Source organism: Corythoichthys intestinalis, chromosome 22, assembly GCF_030265065.1.
Source record: "Corythoichthys intestinalis isolate RoL2023-P3 chromosome 22, ASM3026506v1, whole genome shotgun sequence".
In the NCBI taxonomy this organism is placed as follows: domain Eukaryota; kingdom Metazoa; phylum Chordata; class Actinopteri; order Syngnathiformes; family Syngnathidae; genus Corythoichthys; species Corythoichthys intestinalis.
This window is the reverse complement of record NC_080416.1, coordinates 7,042,122-7,064,374: the sequence shown is the minus strand read 5'-3', so window position 1 is coordinate 7,064,374 and position 22,253 is coordinate 7,042,122. Positions and strand designations below refer to the sequence as shown.

General features: G+C 39.0%; 1 protein-coding gene across 1 annotated transcript; it reads left to right on the top strand.

The window, feature by feature from the left end:
- The first annotated feature begins 64 nt into the window (after nucleotides 1-64).
- On the top strand, nucleotides 65-21,155 carry LOC130910910 (claspin). The gene is made up of 24 exons (XM_057828556.1): nucleotides 65-332; nucleotides 1,060-1,177; nucleotides 1,263-1,633; nucleotides 1,696-1,845; nucleotides 1,928-1,984; nucleotides 2,080-2,152; nucleotides 3,717-3,819; nucleotides 3,893-4,371; nucleotides 5,545-5,733; nucleotides 7,811-7,962; nucleotides 8,046-8,227; nucleotides 8,298-8,347; nucleotides 11,717-11,916; nucleotides 13,722-14,205; nucleotides 14,279-14,312; nucleotides 16,835-16,910; nucleotides 17,029-17,153; nucleotides 17,222-17,383; nucleotides 17,531-17,652; nucleotides 17,717-17,844; nucleotides 18,524-18,644; nucleotides 18,713-18,783; nucleotides 20,517-20,678; nucleotides 20,905-21,155. Exons 1-24 carry the CDS (start codon nucleotides 306-308, stop codon nucleotides 21,022-21,024), a joined length of 3,756 nt encoding a protein of 1,251 aa, XP_057684539.1. The 5' UTR covers nucleotides 65-305; the 3' UTR covers nucleotides 21,025-21,155.
- The last annotated feature ends 1,098 nt before the right edge of the window (nucleotides 21,156-22,253 follow it).

Here is a 22,253-nt window from a genome sequence, read left to right as displayed (position 1 = left end):
GCGGGACAAAAGAGTTCTACTGACCAATAGAAAAGCGTAAACGTCACGATTGACACGTTACTACGCAAAATGCGGTCCAGCTGTCACGACGCGCGAAAGCTCAAAATTTCTACTCTGAGGATCAGGCGGGAGGAGAAGAAGCAACCGAGCTAAAGGCTTTCTCTTTGCGACTTAAATGACTGAATTAGCCGTCGACGTTCAGGCATTAACTTTTCGGACCCCTTTTGTGGCCACCGCGAGTTGACGAGATTTTATATTTAACAGTTTCTTTGTTATAAGGCGTCGAGTAGCAAGCGGGCAACGAGATGAGCCTGGTCATTTCTCAACAACAGGTGAGCATTTACACATTTTAGAAGAAAGTTTCGCTTGTTGTTGATCAACTAAATAACGTATTCATTCTTGGAGCAAAAACCCAAACTGTCATGATAAACATTTCTTTTACTATTGTTAGCTTTAGCCCGTTAGCGAGCTAGGCGAAGTTGTAGCTACTGTACTGTAGAATGCATCGACGTTTATTCCTCTTTTTTTAAATACAACAATATCACGCGGATGTATTTTTCTACATTCTGTGTTTTTATACTGCCCTGAGCCAACATATTCAATCTAACAGTACCTTGGACACGTTTTAGTTATATTATACGACATAAGAAAAGCGCCAGCTCACGTTAATGTTCATTGTTTAGCTTGTAAGGCGCCACTCGTGTACTCATTCAAAAAATGTTCAATTAATCCATAAGTCAAACTAAAGATGAATATAAACAAGATTTTACGACATAAGAAAAGCGCCAGTTTACGTTAATGTTCATTGTTTAGCTTGTAAGGCGCCACTCGTGTCCTCATTCAAAATGTTAAATTAATCCATAAGTCAAACTAAAGATGAATATAAACAAGATCTGCAAGAGATTCTTGTGTGGTTTTGGGCTTCATTTTACTTGTGGTCAGGCTTTTTAATGGGAGTCTTTCTATATTTCAGTCCCCAAAACAGCTTTGAGACTGTACTGTATATGTATTGTACATTTATTTTGAATATATTGCTGTCCTGTTGTTCTACCCATGCAGGCTGAAGATCTCCCGCCCGTGTCTCGCACCGGAACTGAGAGCGATTCTGACAGTGGAATGGGATCTCCAGCAGAGGAGATGGTTCGAGAGACAACAAACAATAAAGAGGAGCATCCAGGTGGAGTTGCATGACCGAGACACTGCAATAAAATGCCACAACAGTTTATTCACACTCCTCAATGTATATTTGTATCCTTTTTCAGATTCCGACGAAGAAGACGACATTCAAACTCGCAGAAAGCCTCGCCGTAATGCCATCAGAGACAGCGACAGTGAAGAAGAACCTGCAACTGAAGCTGTTGCGCTAGTATTGTCTGCTTCTAGCGGTGAAGAAATGGACGCTGATCCGAAACAAGACGTTCAGAGGGGTAGGAGAAGAATCTCTGTTCTCTCTGATGGCGAAGATGACCAAAATAAGCAAGAGGATGAGGAGGAGGAGCAGCAAGACAAGAAGGAAAAAATAAAGGATAAGAAAAAGAGGGAGAGGAGCCAGAGACACAGAGAGAAAAAGGAGAAACGGAGTAAAACAGTCGAAAAAATGAAGAAGAATGAGAGATTCTCGGACATTATTGAAGTGAGTGATGTTTGATTTTTAGTACAGTCGATACTGATAACGAAAAACTGCTTTTTGTCCAGGGCGCGCCTCTCCCCGGTGCTCTGAACGACAGCGGCTGCTTGTTGGGTGATACCGAGCTCTTTGACGCCGGGATTGATGAAGAGCTGGAGGAAGAGGAGTCACTGGAGTCAATCCGAGCAGCTGTCAAAGAGAAGATGAAAAAGCACAAGGTACAGTAAGTCCAACAATACCGCCAAGATGTAAAGTAATTTTTAATTAGAGTGTCATTTGAATTTTCTAATATTAATTTAGGAATCTTTGTTTGGTGAAGAAGAGGAAGAGGATGAAGTGCAAAAACCTCAGCGTGTGGTAAGCTGTTTTTTTTTTCACTTGGAAATAGAAATGAAGAGGAGAAAAAAAAGAGTTGGGCTTGATGGGCTTTTTTTTTTTTTTTGTCCTCTAAGGAAAGAAAAGCTGCGAGAGCAAGTAAAGAAGCAATGAAGCAGCTCCACAGTGAGTCTCAGCGGCTAGTCAGAGGTCAGTTCATGCACACACTGTAATCTGTCTTCCAATCCATTTGAACTCTCAGTTCGGATAAAATTGGATGTCTGTCACCATCAGTGGCAGGGTATAAAGTACAGTGGTATGAAAAAGTATCTGAACCTTTTTATAATTTCTCACATTTCTGCATACAATCACCATCAAATGTGAGCTGATCTTTGTCAAAATCACACAGATGAAAAAAAAAGTCTGCTTTAACTAAAACTACACAAACATTTATAGGTTTTTATATTTCAGGGAGGATAGAAATGGGGGGAATAAGTAAGTAAACCCTCTAAGACTTAAAGAGAAACTGAAACCAAATTTTACCAAACAATTTACGTCAGGTGTGTGCCAAATCCCTGATGAGTGGTTTAAAGCAGCCCTGCCCACTATGAAATACACACCTGGTAAGAACTGTCTTGTTGAGAAGCATTGTCTGATGTGCATCATCGCTCGGTCAAAAGAGCTGTCTAAAGACCTGAGCACAGATCGACTATTTTTAAAACTGGCCAAGAATGGTGTTCATTGGAGGACTCCACAGAGGAAGCCACTGCTGTCTAAAAAAAACATTGTTGCTCATTTAATGTTTGCAAAAAAGGCACTTGGACACGCCACAGACGTTTTGGCAAAATAATTTGTGGACTGATGAAACCAAAGTTGAATTGTTTGAGAGTAACACACAATGTCATGTGTGGAGGGAAAATGGAACAGCTCACCAACATCAACACCTCACCCTCACTGTGAAGCATGGTGGGGGGACCATCATGATTTGGGGCTGTTTTGCTGCCTCAGGGTCTGGACAACTTGCCATCATTAATGGAAGAATAAATTCAAAAGTTTATCAAGATTTTTTGCAGGAAAACCTGAGGCAGTCTTTCAGACAGTTGAAGCTAAAAACAGGATGGAAGCTGGAACAAGACAATGATCCAAAACACAGAAATAAATCAACTTTAGAACGGTTTCAGAAGAACAAAAGGCACGTTCCGGAGTGGCCAAGTCAGTCCAAACTTGAACCCCATTGAGATGCTGTAGCATGACCTATAAACAGTGATTCATGCCAGACATCCCAGGAATCTGGCTGAACTACAGCAGTTTTTTAGAGAAGAATGGGCCAAGATTAGTCTTGATCGATGTGCCAGACTGATCTCCAGCTTCAGAAAGCATCTGGTTGAAGTTATTACTGCCAAAGGCGGGGCGACAAAATATTAAATGTGATTGTTCACTTATTTTTCCCTTTTCTGTCTTTATTTGCATACTATCCTCATTAAAATGTGAAAACTTATAAATGTTTCTGTTCTGGTTGTTTTAGGTAAAGCAGACACTGTTTTTTTTTTCATCTGTGTGATTCTGACAAAGATCAGATCACATACGATGGTGATTTTATGCAGAAATGTGAGAAATTCCAAAAGGTTGATACTTTTTCATACCACTGTAAGTAGGGCTGCCGCAAATGCATATTTTGATAGTAGATTAATTATATACTTTCATCAGAAAGCTACAGAATATTTTTTTTTTTCTCTGTTTCTCAAACAATCTGACATTTATTTCTATCTAACAGAGTCGGAACTTGGGCTCCCATACCACGTCCCGGAACCAAAGACCATCAGCCAGTTTTTCAAGAAGCGCGCCAGACCTGAAGGATCTGCCATGGCTTTACTAAAGTAAAATTCAAATTCCAATTTAACATTCACTGCTCTAAAACTGATTGAAAATTCATTATTTTTATGTTTTTAGATCTCGACAGTATTCTGAAGTCATGTTGGAGAAACCAACATTACCGCCACCTCCTCCCGAGCCCCCTGGTAAAGCCCAACAGCAAGATTCAGCTCCCGCTCAACTCGACACAATCTCTCAATTTAAAGTCAACTTACCCGAGCCAGCCGCCACATCATCGCCGCAGCAAGAAGGCACGATTCAGACCGAAGAGTCCGCCGTTCAGAGCTCAGAACCCGAGCAGGAATCCGCGCCGATGCTTTATCTCTCCGAGAGTTTGCAGGAGTCAATTTCGGCAGATTGTCCAGTGAAACCGATATCCGAAGGAGAAACTGTCCAACAAGAAGTTGCTAGAATTGAGCCTCAAACCACATCTTTAAAGCCCAAAATGGACAAACTAGCTCGACTCAAGGAGCTCGGACTGGAGCCCCCACCTGTCGCTAAGCTGTGCGCCGACGCAGGAGCTTTTGTCGTTCTTGAACCAGAGGCGCACAACACGGGTCAGTAGTGCTTTTAAAAACTACATCAGGACATGTGAAAATTGATCACTGACTGCTGGTAATCCCGATTGAAATAGCAATAAATGAGTTAATAGCAAAATCTCCATTTAAATTTTTTTTTAAGGGGATTTTTTTTTTTTTTTTTTTTTTTTTTTTTAATTTAAAAAAAGAAAAATGTAAATATTCTCTTTATACCTTTTTTTATGTTTTAATTAGGGCTGTCAAACGATTAAAACTTAATCGAGTTAATCACAGCTTAAAAATTAATTAATCGTAATTAATCGCAATTCAAACCATCTATAAAATATGCCATATTTTTCTGTAAATTATTGTTGGAATGGAAAGATAAGACAAGACGGATATATACATTCAACATACGGTACATAAGTACTGTATTTGTTTATTATAACAATGAATAAACAAGATGGCATTAACATTATTAACATTCTCTTAAAGAGATCCATGGATAGAAAGACTTGTAGTTCTTAAAAGATAAATGATAGTACAAGTTATAGAAATTTTATATTAAAACCCCTCTTAATGTTTTTGTTTTATTAAAATTGGTAAAAATTTCAATCAAAAAATAAACTTGTAGCTCGCCATTATTGATGTCAATAATTACACCATGCTCACTCATGGTACTAACCCATAAAATCAGTTGGACCCAAGCGCCAGCAGAGGGCGCCAAACACCAAAAAACAAGTAACAAGCGGACATTATACTGTACTGTCATTTTAATCTGTTTGAGCGGGGCATGTGTGTTAATTGTCTCAAATATTTTAACGTGATTAATTTTAAAAAATTAATTACCGCCCGTTAACGCGATATTTTTGACAGCCCTAGTTTTAGTCTTTAATTTTTATTTAAACAAGAAAGGGTTGGCAAACATTTTTTTTTATTTTAAAAAAGCAAAGGGAAAAAATATATATATTTCTAGATTTTTAGCATTTATATTGTTAAAGGGGAAAAATATCAATTTCCTATTTCAGGATTACAGAAATTTTGTATACATTTTATTTTAATAATAAAACTTGAAGTCGATGCGGATGATTTACTATCGTGGGTCACATAAAATGATGTGGCGTGCAGGGTCTAACCCCCACGCCACAAGTTTGACATTTATTTACATCCTCGTCAGCCGCCATTTTCTAAAATTCTGTTTTATTCTAATAGGTGTGGAAGCGCTGAAGGAACGCTACCTTCGCCACGTCCAAGCGCCGGTCCGCCCGCCAGGAGAGCACACGGTGCAACTCAACATCATTCGGAAAGACAGCACCCCCTCTGGCAAGGAGGAATTGCGAGCCGAGTCGCTAAGTGTCGTCATTAAGGAAGGACCAGAGGAGCCGGCGCCAACCAAGCCTGGTAAGATATGACTGTGCTAGGCATGTGCCGGTATGAGATTCTGACGCTATGATAACCTTAAGCAAAAATTTCACGGTATTGCAATTACAGCTCTAAAATGTGTTACTTTGAGATACCTGGGTTTAAAAAAAATACATTGAACAGGATTTTTATTTTTCAAAACATATTAGCAAAGTAGAACATAAGTATAATATTAACTTGAAATATTTTTTTAAAAAATGAGAACGAATAACTGAAATATTCTAAATGAAAAATGCAGTCCTTTAGGTGAGCGTACAGCCACAGCTCAACAATATTACCATCAGAACATTACAGGGTACCCGCAGGGTCTTAAAAAGTCTTAAATCCAGTAATTTGAATTTAAGGCCTTAAAATGCCATAAAGTACAATACAGTACTAAATACAATCTGGAAAGATCTTAAAAACGTTACTTCTTCACTGCTACTACAACTACTAATAGTACTTTGTGCTCATTTGTACCACAGTGTGAAAGAGCTAGGAATAAATTCATATATTTTGCAAGTAATTCCGAGCCTCTTATTTTACCTCAAAACTTTTGTATGTTTTTTGCCAGTACCAATGTAAAATGGGTCTTAAATGTTATTCATTATTGTTTTAAAGCAGGGGTGTCCAAACTTTTTGCAAATGGGGCCAGATTTGGTGTGGTAAAAATGTGGGGGGCCGACCTTGGCTGACGTCCTTTACGTAGAACAATATATTAAAGCAAATTTTAGTAAGCCATTTAGTGTGTCACATTTGCTTTATTATTTTTTAAAAATAATTTCAACAATCTCGCAACTAGCCTGTGTGGCATTCTCTTTCGACTCTCAGGCTCTTGCGAGCTAACTTCAAGTTGCTTAAATTTTTCGCTGCGTATCTTCCTGTAATCTTGTCGTACATGTCAGCGTGTCTTGTTTGGTAATATCGCCTCACATTGAACTCTTTAAAAACAGCGACTGTCTCTTTGCAAATGAGGCAGACACAGTTGTTGCGTATTTTAGTGAAGAAATAGTCAAATTTCCACCTATCCTTGAAGCGTCGGCCAACGCAGTCAACTTTTTTTTTTTTGTCATTATCGCCATTTTAGAAAATTGTAAGTAAAGGGTCACACGGGGTAATGTTGCTTAGAGTGCTGCTGCCTTTTAGTGGGTAAATGAGAAGCAGCATTTAGTGTGTAAGCTACTTCATATGCTGGTAGCAGTGCTGCTGACCAATTTATTAAGTCTGTGTGCGGGCCAGACGTTATTGAATTTATGACAGACGCTGGGGGCTGGATAAAATTTGACCACGGGCCGCATTTGGCCCCCGGGCCGGACTTTGGACATGTCTGTCTTAAAGTCTTTACAAGTCTTAAATTTGGATTGTTGAAAACTGCAGAGACCCTGGAACAAAAATAATTGAATTATTTTCCATAAAAAGCATGTGCATATGACTCGTATCATGTTTATATTATACACACACTCTCTCTCTCTCAACACAGTTTCCAGAGAGAAAAAAAAAACATGTTTCACCACAGCTAGACAAACTAAACACACTGGAGTTAACTCTTGTAGCTGGTGGGAAACATTCATGACAGTGTTTACTAACCTTTAATTTTGTATAAATGCGAATCATATTGGAGGTATTGCCTCCTCAGCAGCCACCCTCTGGCCTTCCTTGTCTAAGCGGTGGCCGTCTGTAACTGTTCTGTAATCGAAGTATTTCTATACCAGTGATTTAGTTTTCTTCAATGAGGTGGGGGGTTCCAGCCATCATGTAGCACAGCTGACTCACTGACACTGAGCAACAACCAGTGGAGGCGGGATGAGCCTTGTAGCTGCAAGCGAGGGATTTTTTGCTGCATTTTGGGACAAAATAGCTATTACCGTAGGAACTGTATGACAAAATTGTTTTGTGGTATTAAAACCTTGACGTTTTCATATCACGGTATACTTTAAAACTGCCAATCGACACATGTCTAGCACTCGGACATTCAACAAAATGGCCGCAGTGCCATTATAAACTAAATTAGGGAGTTGTTTGTGCTTTATTTTGGGAGTCAGCAAAATTTGTTTTCTCATCATGCTTGTTTTTACAGGAGAGAAACTGATGACCCTGAAGCAGCGACTACAACTCGCCATGGCACAGCGCCGACAAGAAGAGCGGGTGCGCAAGGCCGAGCTCCATCGCCTGGATAATGAAGATTGCGGTGAAGAAGAGGAGGAGGCGGAAATGACAGATGAGGAAGAAGTAGGTGTTTTCACGCTTTTTACAATGTGATCCTCTTTACTCACCATCCGTTTTTTTTTTTTTTTTTTTATTTGATATCTCAGGGTGTAGATGACTTATTAGGAGGCGGTGACGAAGATGATGCCGAAGAGGAGGAAGGCAGCGTGGTCCAGAGTGTCCGGAGTCTTTCTCCAGTGGCGCTAAACTGCCCGGCTATGACGCCGGATCTCATTAACACTGATGGAACACTCATACTGTTCCCTGGCAACTCTTGCTCTCGCACCGGGTAAGTTGGTTTTCCATACAAATGTTTATTTTCTGTGCTTCTGTGCCTAAAGCTTTGTTTCCCGTTGAAGTGACGGTGGAAGGAGATCTGGTGCTGGACAATATGGTCCAGGTAAACTAGGTAAGATAATCCACTTTTCGAACAAAATATGATCAGGATTTTTTCCCCCTGATATTTTTCCAATCTTGATTTATGTTTTTCCATGTTTTTTTAAAGACACTTTATTGGTAATTTAAGAAAGAAAGGAGCTGAACTTTTATTAAAAAGTCAAACTGCAAACCCAACATTACATTAACACACAAAGTCCATCATAACAACTTCAATATCAAAAAATATATCAGGAATTTATAAAAAGAACTGGTTTTGCACAAGTACCAATATTAGTACAGGCCCATATGGCACGAGAATTACGTCAGCAGTATCGGGGAGTACTGAGAAATATACTTTGCGAGATCTACTTTCCAACCAAACAGCTGGGTGTCTGAATCTGCATCGGGAGCCCAAAAAAAAATGGGATCGCCGCAGTACTAAAAATCAACTAGTCATATCAGGTCATTTGGGGACATATGGGGGCGTGTCCTGGTCATTTTAGGACATTTGGGGGGGCGTGTCCTGGTCATATCAGGACATTTGGGGGGCGTGTCCTGGTCAAATCGGGTCATTTAGGGGGGCGTGTCCTGGTCGTATCAGGTTATTTGGGGACATTTGGGGGACGTGTCCTAGAAATAGGTCATTTGGGGGACACATCCTATTGATATCTGGTTGATTTGGAGACATTTGGTGTTTTTGCCATTGAAAATGAATTCGAAATTTGGACGTCAATGGCCGTAAAGGGAACAGGCATGAAAATCTCTCACCTTTCGGCGAAATTCGCCGTTTTGAAGTCAAAAAGGGCGACCTACGTGAATTGCGTAGATCCGAGGAGAAATTCTTTTTTTTTGGGGGGGGGGGGGGGGGTTATTTTATTATTATTATTATCATCATGCGATTAACTTAGTACGTAAACTGAGCACTTAAGAACACAGTCAGCAAATCCCTCTAGATGCTTCGCTGACGAGAACCAATCATCGGCCCAAGCTGCGTTCCATTATTCCAAACGCGCGCACTCCTTACTGTACATGGAGTGCTCGGAGAGCCTTTGGTTGCATTGCAAAGCTGCGAAAACAAAAAGCAGGCCTTATCCACACCGAGGCAGACCAGAGCGCAGCATACACACTTGCCTGTATTTGCCAGCAGATTGAATTTGGTGAGTAATGGTTTCAATCGTTTTCACATTTTGCGATATAAAAAAGTTACTGCCATTCGTTGCAGCTTGCGTTGAACACTGCCAGAGCTAGCCATATCTCCCATGAAAAAAAATACCTCCGGTTAAATTGGTGTCAAGCTTGTGTATTTAGCGGTAATATAAACGAAGAAACACACTGTTGAGTCAAATTAAGCGGCATGCTCTCGGATGGAGGGGGCGCCTCGCATCGCTCCCGTCGTCCGCCTAAGACGCGTTATTTTCGCCTGGGACTTGAGCTGACGGCCGGTGTCGGCACAACACCGGCCCGACGAGTAGTGGGAATGACTCTTGCGTCTTAAAGCTTTTCAGAAATACAGGGATACAGGGATCCCTCGTTTTTCGCGGTTAATAGGGACCAGAACCCGCCGCAATAAGTGAAAACCGCAAAGTAACACCCCCCCCCCCCCCCCCCCCCCCATTTTTTTGTGCGTGTTCAATGTATTTATTCAGATTTTACATTGGAAAAAGACATGTTTTTAACTTTTTTCCACCAAAGTATCATTTATAAATGGTTTTCAAGCAATTCAAAATGTAAGAATTATGATAAGTTTTAAACATGTTACTGCCCCACCGAATTATTTTTAAACAAGAATAAAGTAGTAAGAAAATGCTTGGCTTTATTAAATGCTTCATAGTGAGTCTACTCAAACCCTCTCAGGCTTTGTTAAACAGTGATTGACACATGTGCACAGTTTTTCTTTTTATTCTATTCTATTATTATACCTTTTATTTTCTTATTTGTTTGAATAATAAAGACACAAATGTCCTAGCCAAAATGTGGCCCAAACGCAAAACAACATTACTTCAATGGAAAAATGTGTTTCAATCAAGACAAATAGTTTTCAAATGCTTTTTTTGTCTCAAATTTATTTTTGCAATCAAAAACAATTTTTTTATTGAAGTGACTTTTTGGGGATTATAAGTATATACTGTATTTTGATTGAAGCAACTTTGTTTTTGATAGAAGTAACTTTGTTTTTTGATTGAATAATAAAAACACAAATCTACCTCCATCGTTATTGAGAAAGAAAGAAATTAAGAAAGCTTTAAAACTAAAAGCCACCGGGGAGTCTGTTTTTTGTTTTTTTTTAAATATTTATATTTCATTACATAGACATGCCTCGTAGGGAAGGGAGATTGAGGGATAAAAAAAGGAGTTAGATGAGGCTGCTAAAGGCAGTGGATACCTCATCAGCTGGGTGAATAGCAGACCTGGTAAGAACAAGTTTGCAAGGATAGTCGGGTATTAAATACAATTATAAACACAATTACAATGTTATTTTTGTATAAGATTTTATGTCATTGCTTTATTAATCATTAGGTGCTAGAGTTGTTAAGTATGGATAATAATGAAATAATAGTTTGAAGAAAACTGTGCTGTTGGTGGCTCAGTGACGATCTGATGTGGTTTGTTCTCAGATGAACAAGTTGAGGAAGGAAGTTTTGATGCAGAGGTTGAAGGAAGAAAATAGGCAGACTGACCGAGTCACAGCCAGAAAGTGTTGATGACAGTTTTGATTTCTCTTCACTGTTGCCCCCTCCCAATTAAAGTATGTCACAGTCGCAGCCAGTTATTATCTAAAGCTGGTTATAATTGAAGTTATGTTGTTTTAAGGTGTATTAAATACTTGTTCATGTGCCCCTTTTGATCTACGAGCACCCGCCCCTCCACCGGTCTCTGCACGGCCCTGCTGAAACACAGTGTGGGTCGACAGAGCTCAATATTTTGTTGGGGTGTACAGTGTACCGGAACATATTTCCTCCACACCCTTCTCACCTTTTTAACCCCTGACCCATTTTCATGCCTGAGGGAAACAACTTACATTTGCTTCAATGGAATTGAAGTACATTGGCATCAATAGAATTGACAAACATGGCCGTCAATGACATTAATGAAATTTGGACTTCCATAGCCATCAAAGGCATCGGCATCCATAGACGTCAATAGAATTCAAGTACATTGGCATCAATAGAATTGATATACATGGCTGTCAATGGCATAGCTCAAAGGTTGTGTTTTTTTTTTTTCAAAGACAAAAAATGAAAATAAAGACAGACACATTTTCACCAGGTTTGATCTATTAAACGTCACAACTGTTTGCAGAAATCCACCTTCAGTTTTTCGCGATCGCTTTTGATTAATCACCCCGCCTTAACACCACCACCAACATCTTAAATTAGCCATCCACGGTTTTTGTCTCTAGAAGAGGATGACTCACTATCTCTGGTGAAGGACAACAGTCACAACAGCAGCTTTGATCTGGCCGGATCCATGATCACTTCCTACCAACCAGTCAACCATCAGCGTACAGGAAGAGTGGCTTGCAGCTCCAACTCCAACTCTGTGTTCCGCTCACCTTCTCCGTGTCTCTTCCGGCCCAACCTTCTCAGCTCAGCTTCTAAGGTGAGAAGCAAAAAAAAAACTCCTTATTTATTACTAGTAGAGCTTCAGGTATAGATTATTTTAGTTGTCGATTAATCGATGAACTAGTTAGTCGAATAATCGAGTAATCGGATAAAGAACATAAAAAATTAAAATACCTGAACTGAGCCTCAAACTGTTTAAAAATAAATAAATGAGGATCGAAGTACAACAAAAGAACAATTGGCTAACTTGCATAGCAAAAGTCAGCTAGCTTAAATGCTATAAAATGATAAGGGTTTTTTTTTTTTTTTTTTTTCAATGCTCTTAACAAATGGTTCAAACACACATTTCCACAAAAACGGCTAAATATACCTATTACGAATGCATTTAAAAAACATAAGTTTTTGTTTGAGCTAATGTTGGTCCTAACAGAGAGCAGCTGGATTCAACCATGTAAAATGAGTTATGTCATATTCGCTGTCGCCACTAAAGGGCAGTGTATCCCCCCAGATGTATAATACTAAATGCAAACACTTTCAAAACAAACCCTTAAAACATCAATTTAATGAAACGAATGCTCGAAGCAGCAAAATTTTATTTGAAACTTTTTTCTAATTGAATTACTCAGGTTAATAGATTAATTGTTGCAGCGCTAATTACTAGTTTAATGATTGTTTCTTCCAAAATGGATTCTTCAATTCATTCATTCATTTAACTTAAAATTATCCATATTGTTTTTTTTATTGCCTATCATAAAATGTGTGCGGGCAACACTAATACTACAATTGGATGTCAAATGGGGGCTGCAAAATTAGCACTGCAGCTATCGATTGTTTTGGTAATCAATTAATCTATTGATTGGTTAGTTGGAATAATCGCGTAATCGGTTTACAAACATTTGATGCGTTGCAGAATAGATTTTAGGGGATGTAAAACAAAAGAAAAAGTGTTTATGCTTGCAAAATTGCACTTTCAAAAGAACATTAAGTGCAAATACAAAGTAAAATACCTTTTCATCAAACGGTGTAGAATTGCACTTTCATTTCACAAGAGCAATAAATGTATTCAAATACCTGATCTTAGCCTCAAACGGTATATAAAAAGAATAACTAAATGCTGTTCTAAGTACAACTTTTTTTTTTATATATACACAAACCTCTTAACAAATCGTTCGAACACATATTCCCACAAAAACTGCTAAATATACTTTTAAACTAAATCATGAATGCATGAACAAACATATCAGCTCAAACAAAAACTTACCTTATGTGGGTTTTAACGGAGCAGCTGGATTCAGCCATGTTAGTTATGTCATATTCACTGTTGCCACTAGAGGGCGGTATATCCATCCAAATCAATAAAACTAAATGCAACAACTTTCAAAGCAAACCATTACAACACCACTCTAATTAAACGAATCCTCGAAGCTGCAAAATTTGATTCGCAGCTTTTTTCTAATCGAATTACTCGAGTTAATCGTGGGCCATGATTGGCCCCTGGACCCGCAAGTTTGAGACCACTGTCTTCTATGAATGTAATAAGAAAAAAAATCTCAATTTTTGCAAGCCTAAGTGACTATTTTTGGTCATTAAATAATAATAACATAATTTTAAATAAATTTATAAATTAATACAATGTTAATAAAAGCCAAACTCATTAAGTTAAATTGAATAAAAACAGAAATACTCTAAAATCTAAATTTTTTTATTTATTTTTTTTTTTTTTATACTCATTGCATGCAATTGACAGCGATAGACATCCAATTCAATTTGACTGGGAGGAGCTAATGAAGGATTGGATATTTCATGCATTAAAGGGTTAATTTTCACCGCTTTGTCCGACAGAGCTCCGGTAAACTTTCCGAGCCTTCGCTTTGTCTACCCGTGGAAGACTCGCAGGATTTATATGCCCCTTCTTCTCCGATGGACTCCGAGCCCATCGCCGAAGTCGCCACCGGTCCCGACTCCCAAGGTCGCTTCTCTCTAGAAGACGACGCCCACTCCCAGTTACTAGACGCGGACGGTTTCCTCAACGTGGGCGCGAGACCTGGCGTCGTCCGCTCCCACAAGAGGAAGTTGATCCTGGGCAGCCTGGACGAAAACGCCATGGACGCCAACATGGGGGAGCTTTTAGGCTTGTGCTCAGGCGTTTTCCGCACGGCGCCGGAATCAGATACGCAAACGGAAGAACTTCTCGGATTGTGCTCGGGCAGCTTTCCGGCGACTCGTGTTGAAGAGGAGTTGCAGACTGATAAGAATAAAGAGGAAGACATGGAAAACACCATGGATCAGCTACTTGGATTGTGTTCTGGAAAATTCCCGAGCTCAGGTACGCTCATTTTATGCCGTTTAGAATTTAGATCATGTAAGTATTCCTCCTCATTGTCATGTGGTATTTTTAGATTCTTCCCACATGGGTTCACCAGCACAAGACAGGTACGGTCACTATTTTTACCTTGATTTTCAACTGTAAAAATTAAGGCTGGGCAACGACTAGAGCCTTGCAATTAATCACATTTAACTCATTGACTGCCATTGAGAGCCCTGCTAGTGCTCCCACTTCAAATTGATCGGACATCTACTCGTGACAAATTCATTTCAATTGAATACGATGCGACGGCTAACATTGACATTGGCATCAAACGCGCTAACAATAACAACAGTTTTTTTAAATTGCATTAGTCTTTTGATTAATATGTTTACAAATAACAAGATTAAAGTTTTCAACTGATAAAGAACTTTTGTTGCACGTGCCAATTGGAGTGTGACAAAATATCACAGGTGATGACATATCATGATACTTTGTAGCCCAAAAGTTTACCGTCATGCTCCCACCAAGAATCAGTATACGGCAGAAAACACTCAGGTGAATTGAAGTTCCACTCTGAGACCCCCAATTTAGCCAACTTTCAAAATTGTCCGATATGCATGTGTGATACATCAATTTTCTGGGGGAAGAAAAATTTTGAGCAGGAGGAAATTTTTTTTTTTTTAAATATTTTTTAAACAACAAAACCCTATCTGGAGGTGAGGGCACGCGAGAACAGAATTCCAGACGCCATGACTTTAACGAGATATTATCGCGTACTTACTTTGTTTCGATCCAAAAACTCCATGTAGCATGTATCACTGAGTGTCAAGACACACCTGTGAATGGCCACAGCTGGATTTTGGGGGGATTTTATGGGTTAAAAATGGTAATATAACAAGGGTCGCGATGCAGAAATCGCAGACATCAAGGAGTGGTCGAGATTTTCTTTTTCATATAGTTTTTTTTCATATAGTTTTTTTTTTTTCCAACTTTTTTTTGTTTTGATCAATTATTTATCATCTAACATCGGAGAAAATGTGACAGTAACAAAAAAATACAATTAAGCGATAGTTATGAAGTAGATATCCATGACTTTTTTACAGACACTATTTTTTCCTTGTGACACAATTTGTTTAAAAGTTTAAAATATGTGAGTGAATAATTTTTTAAAGTTTTTTTTTTTTTTTTTTTAAACCGAAAAATGAGACATCAATGCTGAATGATTCTAAGCTAAAAACGACAGACATTTTGAATAATAAATATAATTAATTACCTTCGTTTTATGGCTGGGTTGAAACAAAAGCAGTTGCGCGACGTCTGTAAACGGGGGTTTTCAGGGTAAAACGGACAAATTAAAAATAGTTCGGTGGCTTCATGTTCCATGAGTCTGCTATGGCAGCATATTGACATATTGTTCTATCAAACACAACTGTTGTTTATCTTAAAATACAACAGTTTCTTTTAAAGAGGGGTGCAAGAGCAGAAACTGCTTTTTCAGTCTTGTCTGTGTTTTCTGCCATATCTTTTTAAAAATGCGTCACTGTTTAAAAAAAAAACAAAAAAAACTAGGAAGCAATAGGTTGCTACCAAAGAGTTCAATTATCTCGGAAGCAACAGGTTGCTACCAAAGAGTTCAATTAGAATCGCGTATATGTTAGTTAACTGGCTGCCATTGATGGCGCTAGACATCCAATGTATTTTGACTGGATTAGACATCCACCGCTGTCAATGGCACTGAAACCAGAGCATTCGCAACCAGTCTTTTCTGGGCATTTACAGGTCACTTCCAGTTGATTTTTGGTTAAAAAATCAACTGGAAGTGACCTGTAAAAGCTCCAAAATCAACTGGAAGTGACGGAAAATTAAGTCATTTGCCTCCACTGACGGCCATGGACGTTCAATCCGTTTGCCGGGACGGCAACAAATGAACGAAAGCTCATTTCCTCCCATGGATTGGATGTCTACTAGTGATTCCATTTCCAAGCAGAAGGATGAAAATACCTTGTTTTTCTGTTGATTTGTTGTGCTGTAGAATGATTTCCTGAACCCATCTATATAGTGAAATCGACGTTATTGTGATCCTTGAATCGTATCGGGAGGTTCCCACCCCTAAGTACCGGTTACCCGTAATTTTCGGACTATAAGCCGCTACTTTCACCCTCATTTTGAATCCTGCGGCTTATTTATTGATATATTTGGGTTAATGGGTAACACTTTATTTGACAGCGGCCTCACAAGACTGCCGTAAGACTGTCATAATTATGACATGACACTGTCATTGGCATTAATGAATGCTTATGACAAAAGTCATTGTGTCATCCGACAAATTTTGTCACTAACATCATTTATGTATAGCTCAGATCTTTCACATCCATTCAAAACGGAGATAATTTGAGGACAGTTGCAGTTTTCGTGTCAAATTTGGTGGGTGGCGGCTTAGTCAGGTGCGCCTTATAGTCCAAAAATTACGGTACTCTTGCCAAGCATTATGGGACATGCAGTTCTTTTAGAATGTGGCTATTAATTGATACAGCATGACAAATTCTACAACGTTACCCGTTTCTTTAACACTTTATAGAGCAAGTTAATATTTTTGGTCGTTTAAAAAAAATATTTTTTTAGTTCTTCATTTTATTTGACTTTCTAGTACTAAAAAGCCAACACAGGATGAGGAGGAGGAGCAGGAAGAAGAGGACTGTGATTTTCGGCTTCTGTCAGACGTGGTATGTAAATAAAAAAATATGTATCTATATATAGAATAAGCAAATTTATTAAGATAATCAAAATATTGTTTGAGATTCCATTCAAATAACTTTTTTAAAAATTGGATTTCCTGTATAGGAGGACGAAGTTGTTGAGGAAGATGACGAAGCCAATTCTGGCGAGGAAGATGACGACGACGAGGTAGAAGAAGAAGAAATGAATGCAGTTTTTTCGCCTAATCTTAAGAAGAAGAAGAAGAAAATGTAAGTGAAGTTGTTGAAATATGTCACCCGAGTTACAGATTGTTTAAAACGTGCATCTCTGTTCGCAGGCGCCTGACAGACTACGTGGACTCTGAAGCCGAACTGTCGGGAAGCGACGAGGGCAGCGGTGACGAAGATGACGAAGGAGGGAGCGAGTACGAGGAAGAGGAACTGCTTGAGGAGCTCCCCTCGGATGAAGAGCTGCACAACCAGGTCAACAAGATTCACATGTGAGTCAAACACAGGTTTATTTATTATTTTTAACTCATTCCAGGGGCTAGCAGCAATTGTACAATCATTGTTAGCCCTTGTCTGTCATCATCGATGGCAGCATATGAGTTAAAACCGTCATATTAAAAGTCTGTGTCTCCTTCCAGGAAGCAAATACTGGACGATGACAAGCGACGTCTGCGGTTGTACCAGGAACGCTACCTCGCCGACGGAGATTTACACTCCGACGGTCCAGGAAGGGCTCGACGCTTCCGCTGGAAAAATATCGGTTTGTAGCGGGAAGAAATAAGGCATCATGAATATTCATGGTGATTGATGGTCGTTTCTCGCAGATGACGACTTCAACATGGACACCACCGGAGCTGAGGGTGAGGAGGACCACGAGGAGGATGATGTTGAGCAAGTAGAAGTTCAGAGGAGGAAGGAGAGGCTTGAGAGGGAACAGTGGATGAGAGAACAGGTAAGTGGTCAAAATGTCTTTGCAGTTGCTAGGGCTGCCACGATTAATTCAGTATCAAATTAATCGACAATCGCAGAGAAATTGTTTACTTAAAAAATCTTTTTTTTTTTTCGGCCCCAATATTTAGTTTTCTTTTTAACCTAAGAACTTTTTTCACCCTAATTTTTTTTTTCCAGCTAACAGTACCCATTTTCTTTATGTAACAAAAAAACGTTAATCATTTATTCAATTGAAAGTAAAAAATACTTTTGGGGTTTTTTTTCCTAAAAAAATAAATAAATAAAATAAATAAATAAATAAATAAAATGGATAAATTTTAAAAAAAAACATTTTTTTAACTTAGTCATTTTTTAATGGTCAGTTTTTATTATTTTTCAAACTAAAAATGCCACCACACCTCCTTTTTTTTTAATTCATTAATTTTACCAACGTTGACCCATATTTATCTATTCAACCTAAAAATTGTCCTTTTATTTTTTCTAGTTTTTTTTCCCCACATAACAAATTTTTGCATTTTGTTTTTGTACCTTCAAAAGATTACCTTTTTAATACTAAATATGCTAATTTATTTTCAATGTAAAAATACTTTTTCTTTTTTTATTTAACCTCAAAATGGACCTTAATGTATATATTCAATCTAAAAATTGCCCTCGCACCTTTTTTCTTTTTCTTTCTTTAGTCCCAACAGAAAGGCAACAAAATGGCCGATTTGGATGAAACGGATGAAAACATTGGAGAGGAAGATAGCCGTTTCATGAAATTGGCCAAGAAGTTAACGGCTAAGACACTGCAAAAAAAAGGTAAATTTGTTAGCATGCTATCTTAGAGTAATTTTTAATGCGTACCTAACATTTCCTTATCTACAAAGCCGAGCTTCCTGTACAACCACCGCCACAAAAGACGTCAACAACCCTCAATCCTTTCCTGCGACCTGCGCAGGTATATCACATACAGTGCCTTGCAAAAGTATTCGGCCCCCTTGAACCTTGCAACCTTTCGCCACATTTCAGGCTTCAAACATAAAGATATAACATTTTAATTTTTTGTCAAGAATCAACAACAAGTGGGACACAATCGTGAAGTGGAACAAAATTTATTGGATAATTTAAACTTTTTTAACAAATAAAAAACTGAAAAGTGGGGCGTGCAATATTATTCGGCCCCCTTGCGTTAATACTTTGTAGCGTCACCTTATGCTCCAATTACAGCTGCAAGTCGCTTGGGGTATGTTTCTATCAGTTTTCCACATCGAGAGACTGACATTCTTGCCCATTCTTCCTTGCAAAACAGCTCGAGCTCAGTGAGGTTGGATGGAGAGTGTTTGTGAACAGCAGTCTTCAGCTCTTTCCACAGATTCTCCATTGGATTCAGGTCTGGACTTTGACTTGGCCATTCTAACACCTGGATACGTTTATTTTTGAACCATTCCATTGTAGATTTGGCTTTATGTTTTGGATCATTGTCCTGTTGGAAGATAAATCTCCGTCCCAGTCTCAGGTCTTGTGCAGATACCAACAGGTTTTCTTCCAGAATGTTCCTGTATTTGGCTGCATCCATCTTCCCGTCAATTTTAACCATCTTCCCTGTCCCTGCTGAAGAAAAGCAGGCCCAAACCATGATGCTGCCACCACCATGTTTGACAGTGGGGATGGTGTGTTCAGGGTGATGAGCTGTGTTGCTTTTACGCCAAACATATCGTTTTGCATTGTGGCCAAAAAGTTCAATTTTGGTTTCATCTGACCAGAGCACCTTCTTCCACATGTTTGGTGTGTCTCCCAGGTGGCTTGTGGCAAACTTTAAACGAGACTTTTTATGGATATCTTTGAGAAATGGCTTTCTTCTTGCCACTCTTCCATAAAGGCCAGATTTGTGCAGTGTACGACTGATTGTTGTCCTATGGACAGACTCTCCCACCTCAGCTGTAGATCTCTGCAGTTCATCCAGAGTGATCATAGGCCTCTTGGCTGCATCTCTGATCAGTTTTCTCCTTGTTTGAGAAGAAGGTTTGGAAGGACGGCCGGGTCTTGGTAGATTTGCAGTGGTCTGATGCTCCTTCCATTTCAATATGATGGCTTGCACAGTGCTCCTTGAGATGTTTAAAGCTTGGGAAATCTTTTTGTATCCAAATCCGGCTTTAAACTTCTCCACAACAGTATCTCGGACCTGCCTGGTGTGTTCCTTGGTTTTCATAATGCTCTCTGCACTTTAAACAGAACCCTGAGACTATCACAGAGCAGGTGCATTTATACGGAGACTTGATTACACACAGGTGAATTCTATTTATCATCATCGGTCATTTAGGACAACATTGGATCATTCAGAGATCCTCACTGAACTTCTGGAGTGAGTTTGCTGCACTGAAAGTAAAGGGGCCGAATAATATTGCACGCCCAACTTTTCAGTTTTTTATTTGTTAAAAAAGTTTAAATTATCCAATAAATGTTGTTCCACTTCACGATTGTGTCCCACTTGTTGTTGATTCTTGACAAAAAAATTAAATTTCATATCTTTATGTTTGAAGCCTGAAATGTGGCGAAAGGTTGCAAGATTCAAGGGGCCCGAATACTTTTGCAAGGCACTGTGTATATATATTTTTTTATTTTTATTTTTTTTTATTTTTTTTTTTAAGTACATTTTCAATGTTCATTCTCCATTTTCTTGCGTCTTTTCAGGTGAAAAGAGGCTCCCTGCTGAGTCAACCTCAGTCTGTTCTGGAGAAACTGGCGTCGATCTCGGAAGGAAACCCACTAGCACCCAGAAACACTCGCGGTTTCCTTTTTCAGACGTTGTCTCCAGAGAAGGACGCATCAACCAAGGATGCATCTCAGAATCATGTAAGTACACAAAAAGAATCTCAATTCAATGCTGTCATTTTCGACGTCATTCGTCATTTTGGACACTAGATGGCGGCAAAGTCCACATACTCAAGGAGCAGCCACATTTTTTTTTTACCTTTTAATCTTTAAGTGATATTTAGGAAGAGAGTTTAATAATGTGACTAGTGAGTTTATCACTAGTAGAGCAAATTAGTTCAAAACTGACTTGTGTTTGAATGTACAGCCAACGAAGAAAAGGGGAACCACTGGAGCAGTCACCCCGACGGCCAAGAGAGTCTGCCGGCAAACTACGACTACTATTAAGGGACCCCAAAAAAGCATTTTTACCTTCCTGGACCACTGATTTGACAGCATAGGCTGAGTATTATTAACAATCGTTGAGTCTAACTCATCTTTGAATTCTTAAATTCAGGAGTTTTTTTTAATTTGATAGGATTTGTATAATGTATTTTACATGTAAATAAAAGTATATTTTAAGACGTTTCTGGAATTGTGTTTCATTGTACTCACTCTTTGAACCTTTTAATTGCAGTTTTGGAGGCTAATGCTTGAAGTGACTAATAATAGAAAGACATTATAACATCTTGCCATCTCATTAGTTGCTGTGGTAATTAGAGGACAAGTCCTGGGGTTACGAGGGCCCCATTACACATCATTAAGGGGTAACGGCAAAGTAAAAAAAATATTATTGTGACCTCCTGAAGAGCTGCACGAGGCCATCAACAAGATTCACATGTGAGTAAAACATGGTTGTCAAATTATTTTTTCACTTGCTACCTGCCTTTGCCAAACCATAAACTCATTCAATCGCCGTCAGCACGAGATTAGACGTCTACCTCCGTCAATGGCAGCCAGTGAGTTAATGACAACCTTGCTGACATTCAATGGCAGCCAATAAACTAAAATAGTTGGAATTCATCATTTTAATGGGGATTACTGTGAAGCCAATTAACATATAATTTCAAAATCGTATTACTTGTGACTAAGTAAACTCCTACCTCAGATAACATAACTGCTCACACAAGGTGACAACAGGCAAAATTGTTTTCTTTTTTGAAGTTGTGCTTGGCATAAGCTGTAGAAAAATGTTTTTCCTTTAATTTTAGACATGTTGCTATCAAGGGCAGTGGGTGGCGGTGGTTTGATTCCAGCTCATGACGCATCCCACCCCCATCTACCCATTGAATTATCGTCTTTTTTGCTGTTTGTATAGCCATCTGCACTGTTATGCCCGGGCTCAGTGGTTAGCACGTCAGTCTTAAAGTCCCGAGATCAAGGGTTCGGCCTTCATGTTCTCCCCATTTTTGCGGGGGTTTGCATGCATGCATGATAGGTTTATTGAACACTAAATTGTCCATAGGGTATGAATTACGGATGAGTACCTTACGTTACCATACGCGATACAAGGCAATAACGATTCTCTCTCGATATGGCAATACTGATCCCTTGCTACTTCGTGCTTCAAACTTCGCACCCTCAGTCCATAGCGGATTTTTTCTCAATTAAAAAACTTCATCAATCAATACAGATGAGGTGCCCAGATCCGATAACGTTGTCTCTCTCTCTCTCGCT

What these genes read in the sequence shown, in the direction of transcription:
- LOC130910910 (XM_057828556.1), top strand. Translation starts at nt 306, where the DNA reads ATGAGCCTGGTCATTTCTCAACAACAG. An exon ending in AGAAGATGAAAAAGCACAAG is followed by an intron (nt 1,846 to 1,927) that starts GTACAGTAAGTC and finishes ATATTAATTTAG; the next exon opens with GAATCTTTGTTTGGTGAAGA. An exon ending in GTCTCAGCGGCTAGTCAGAG is followed by an intron (nt 2,153 to 3,716) that starts GTCAGTTCATGC and finishes TCTATCTAACAG; the next exon opens with AGTCGGAACTTGGGCTCCCA.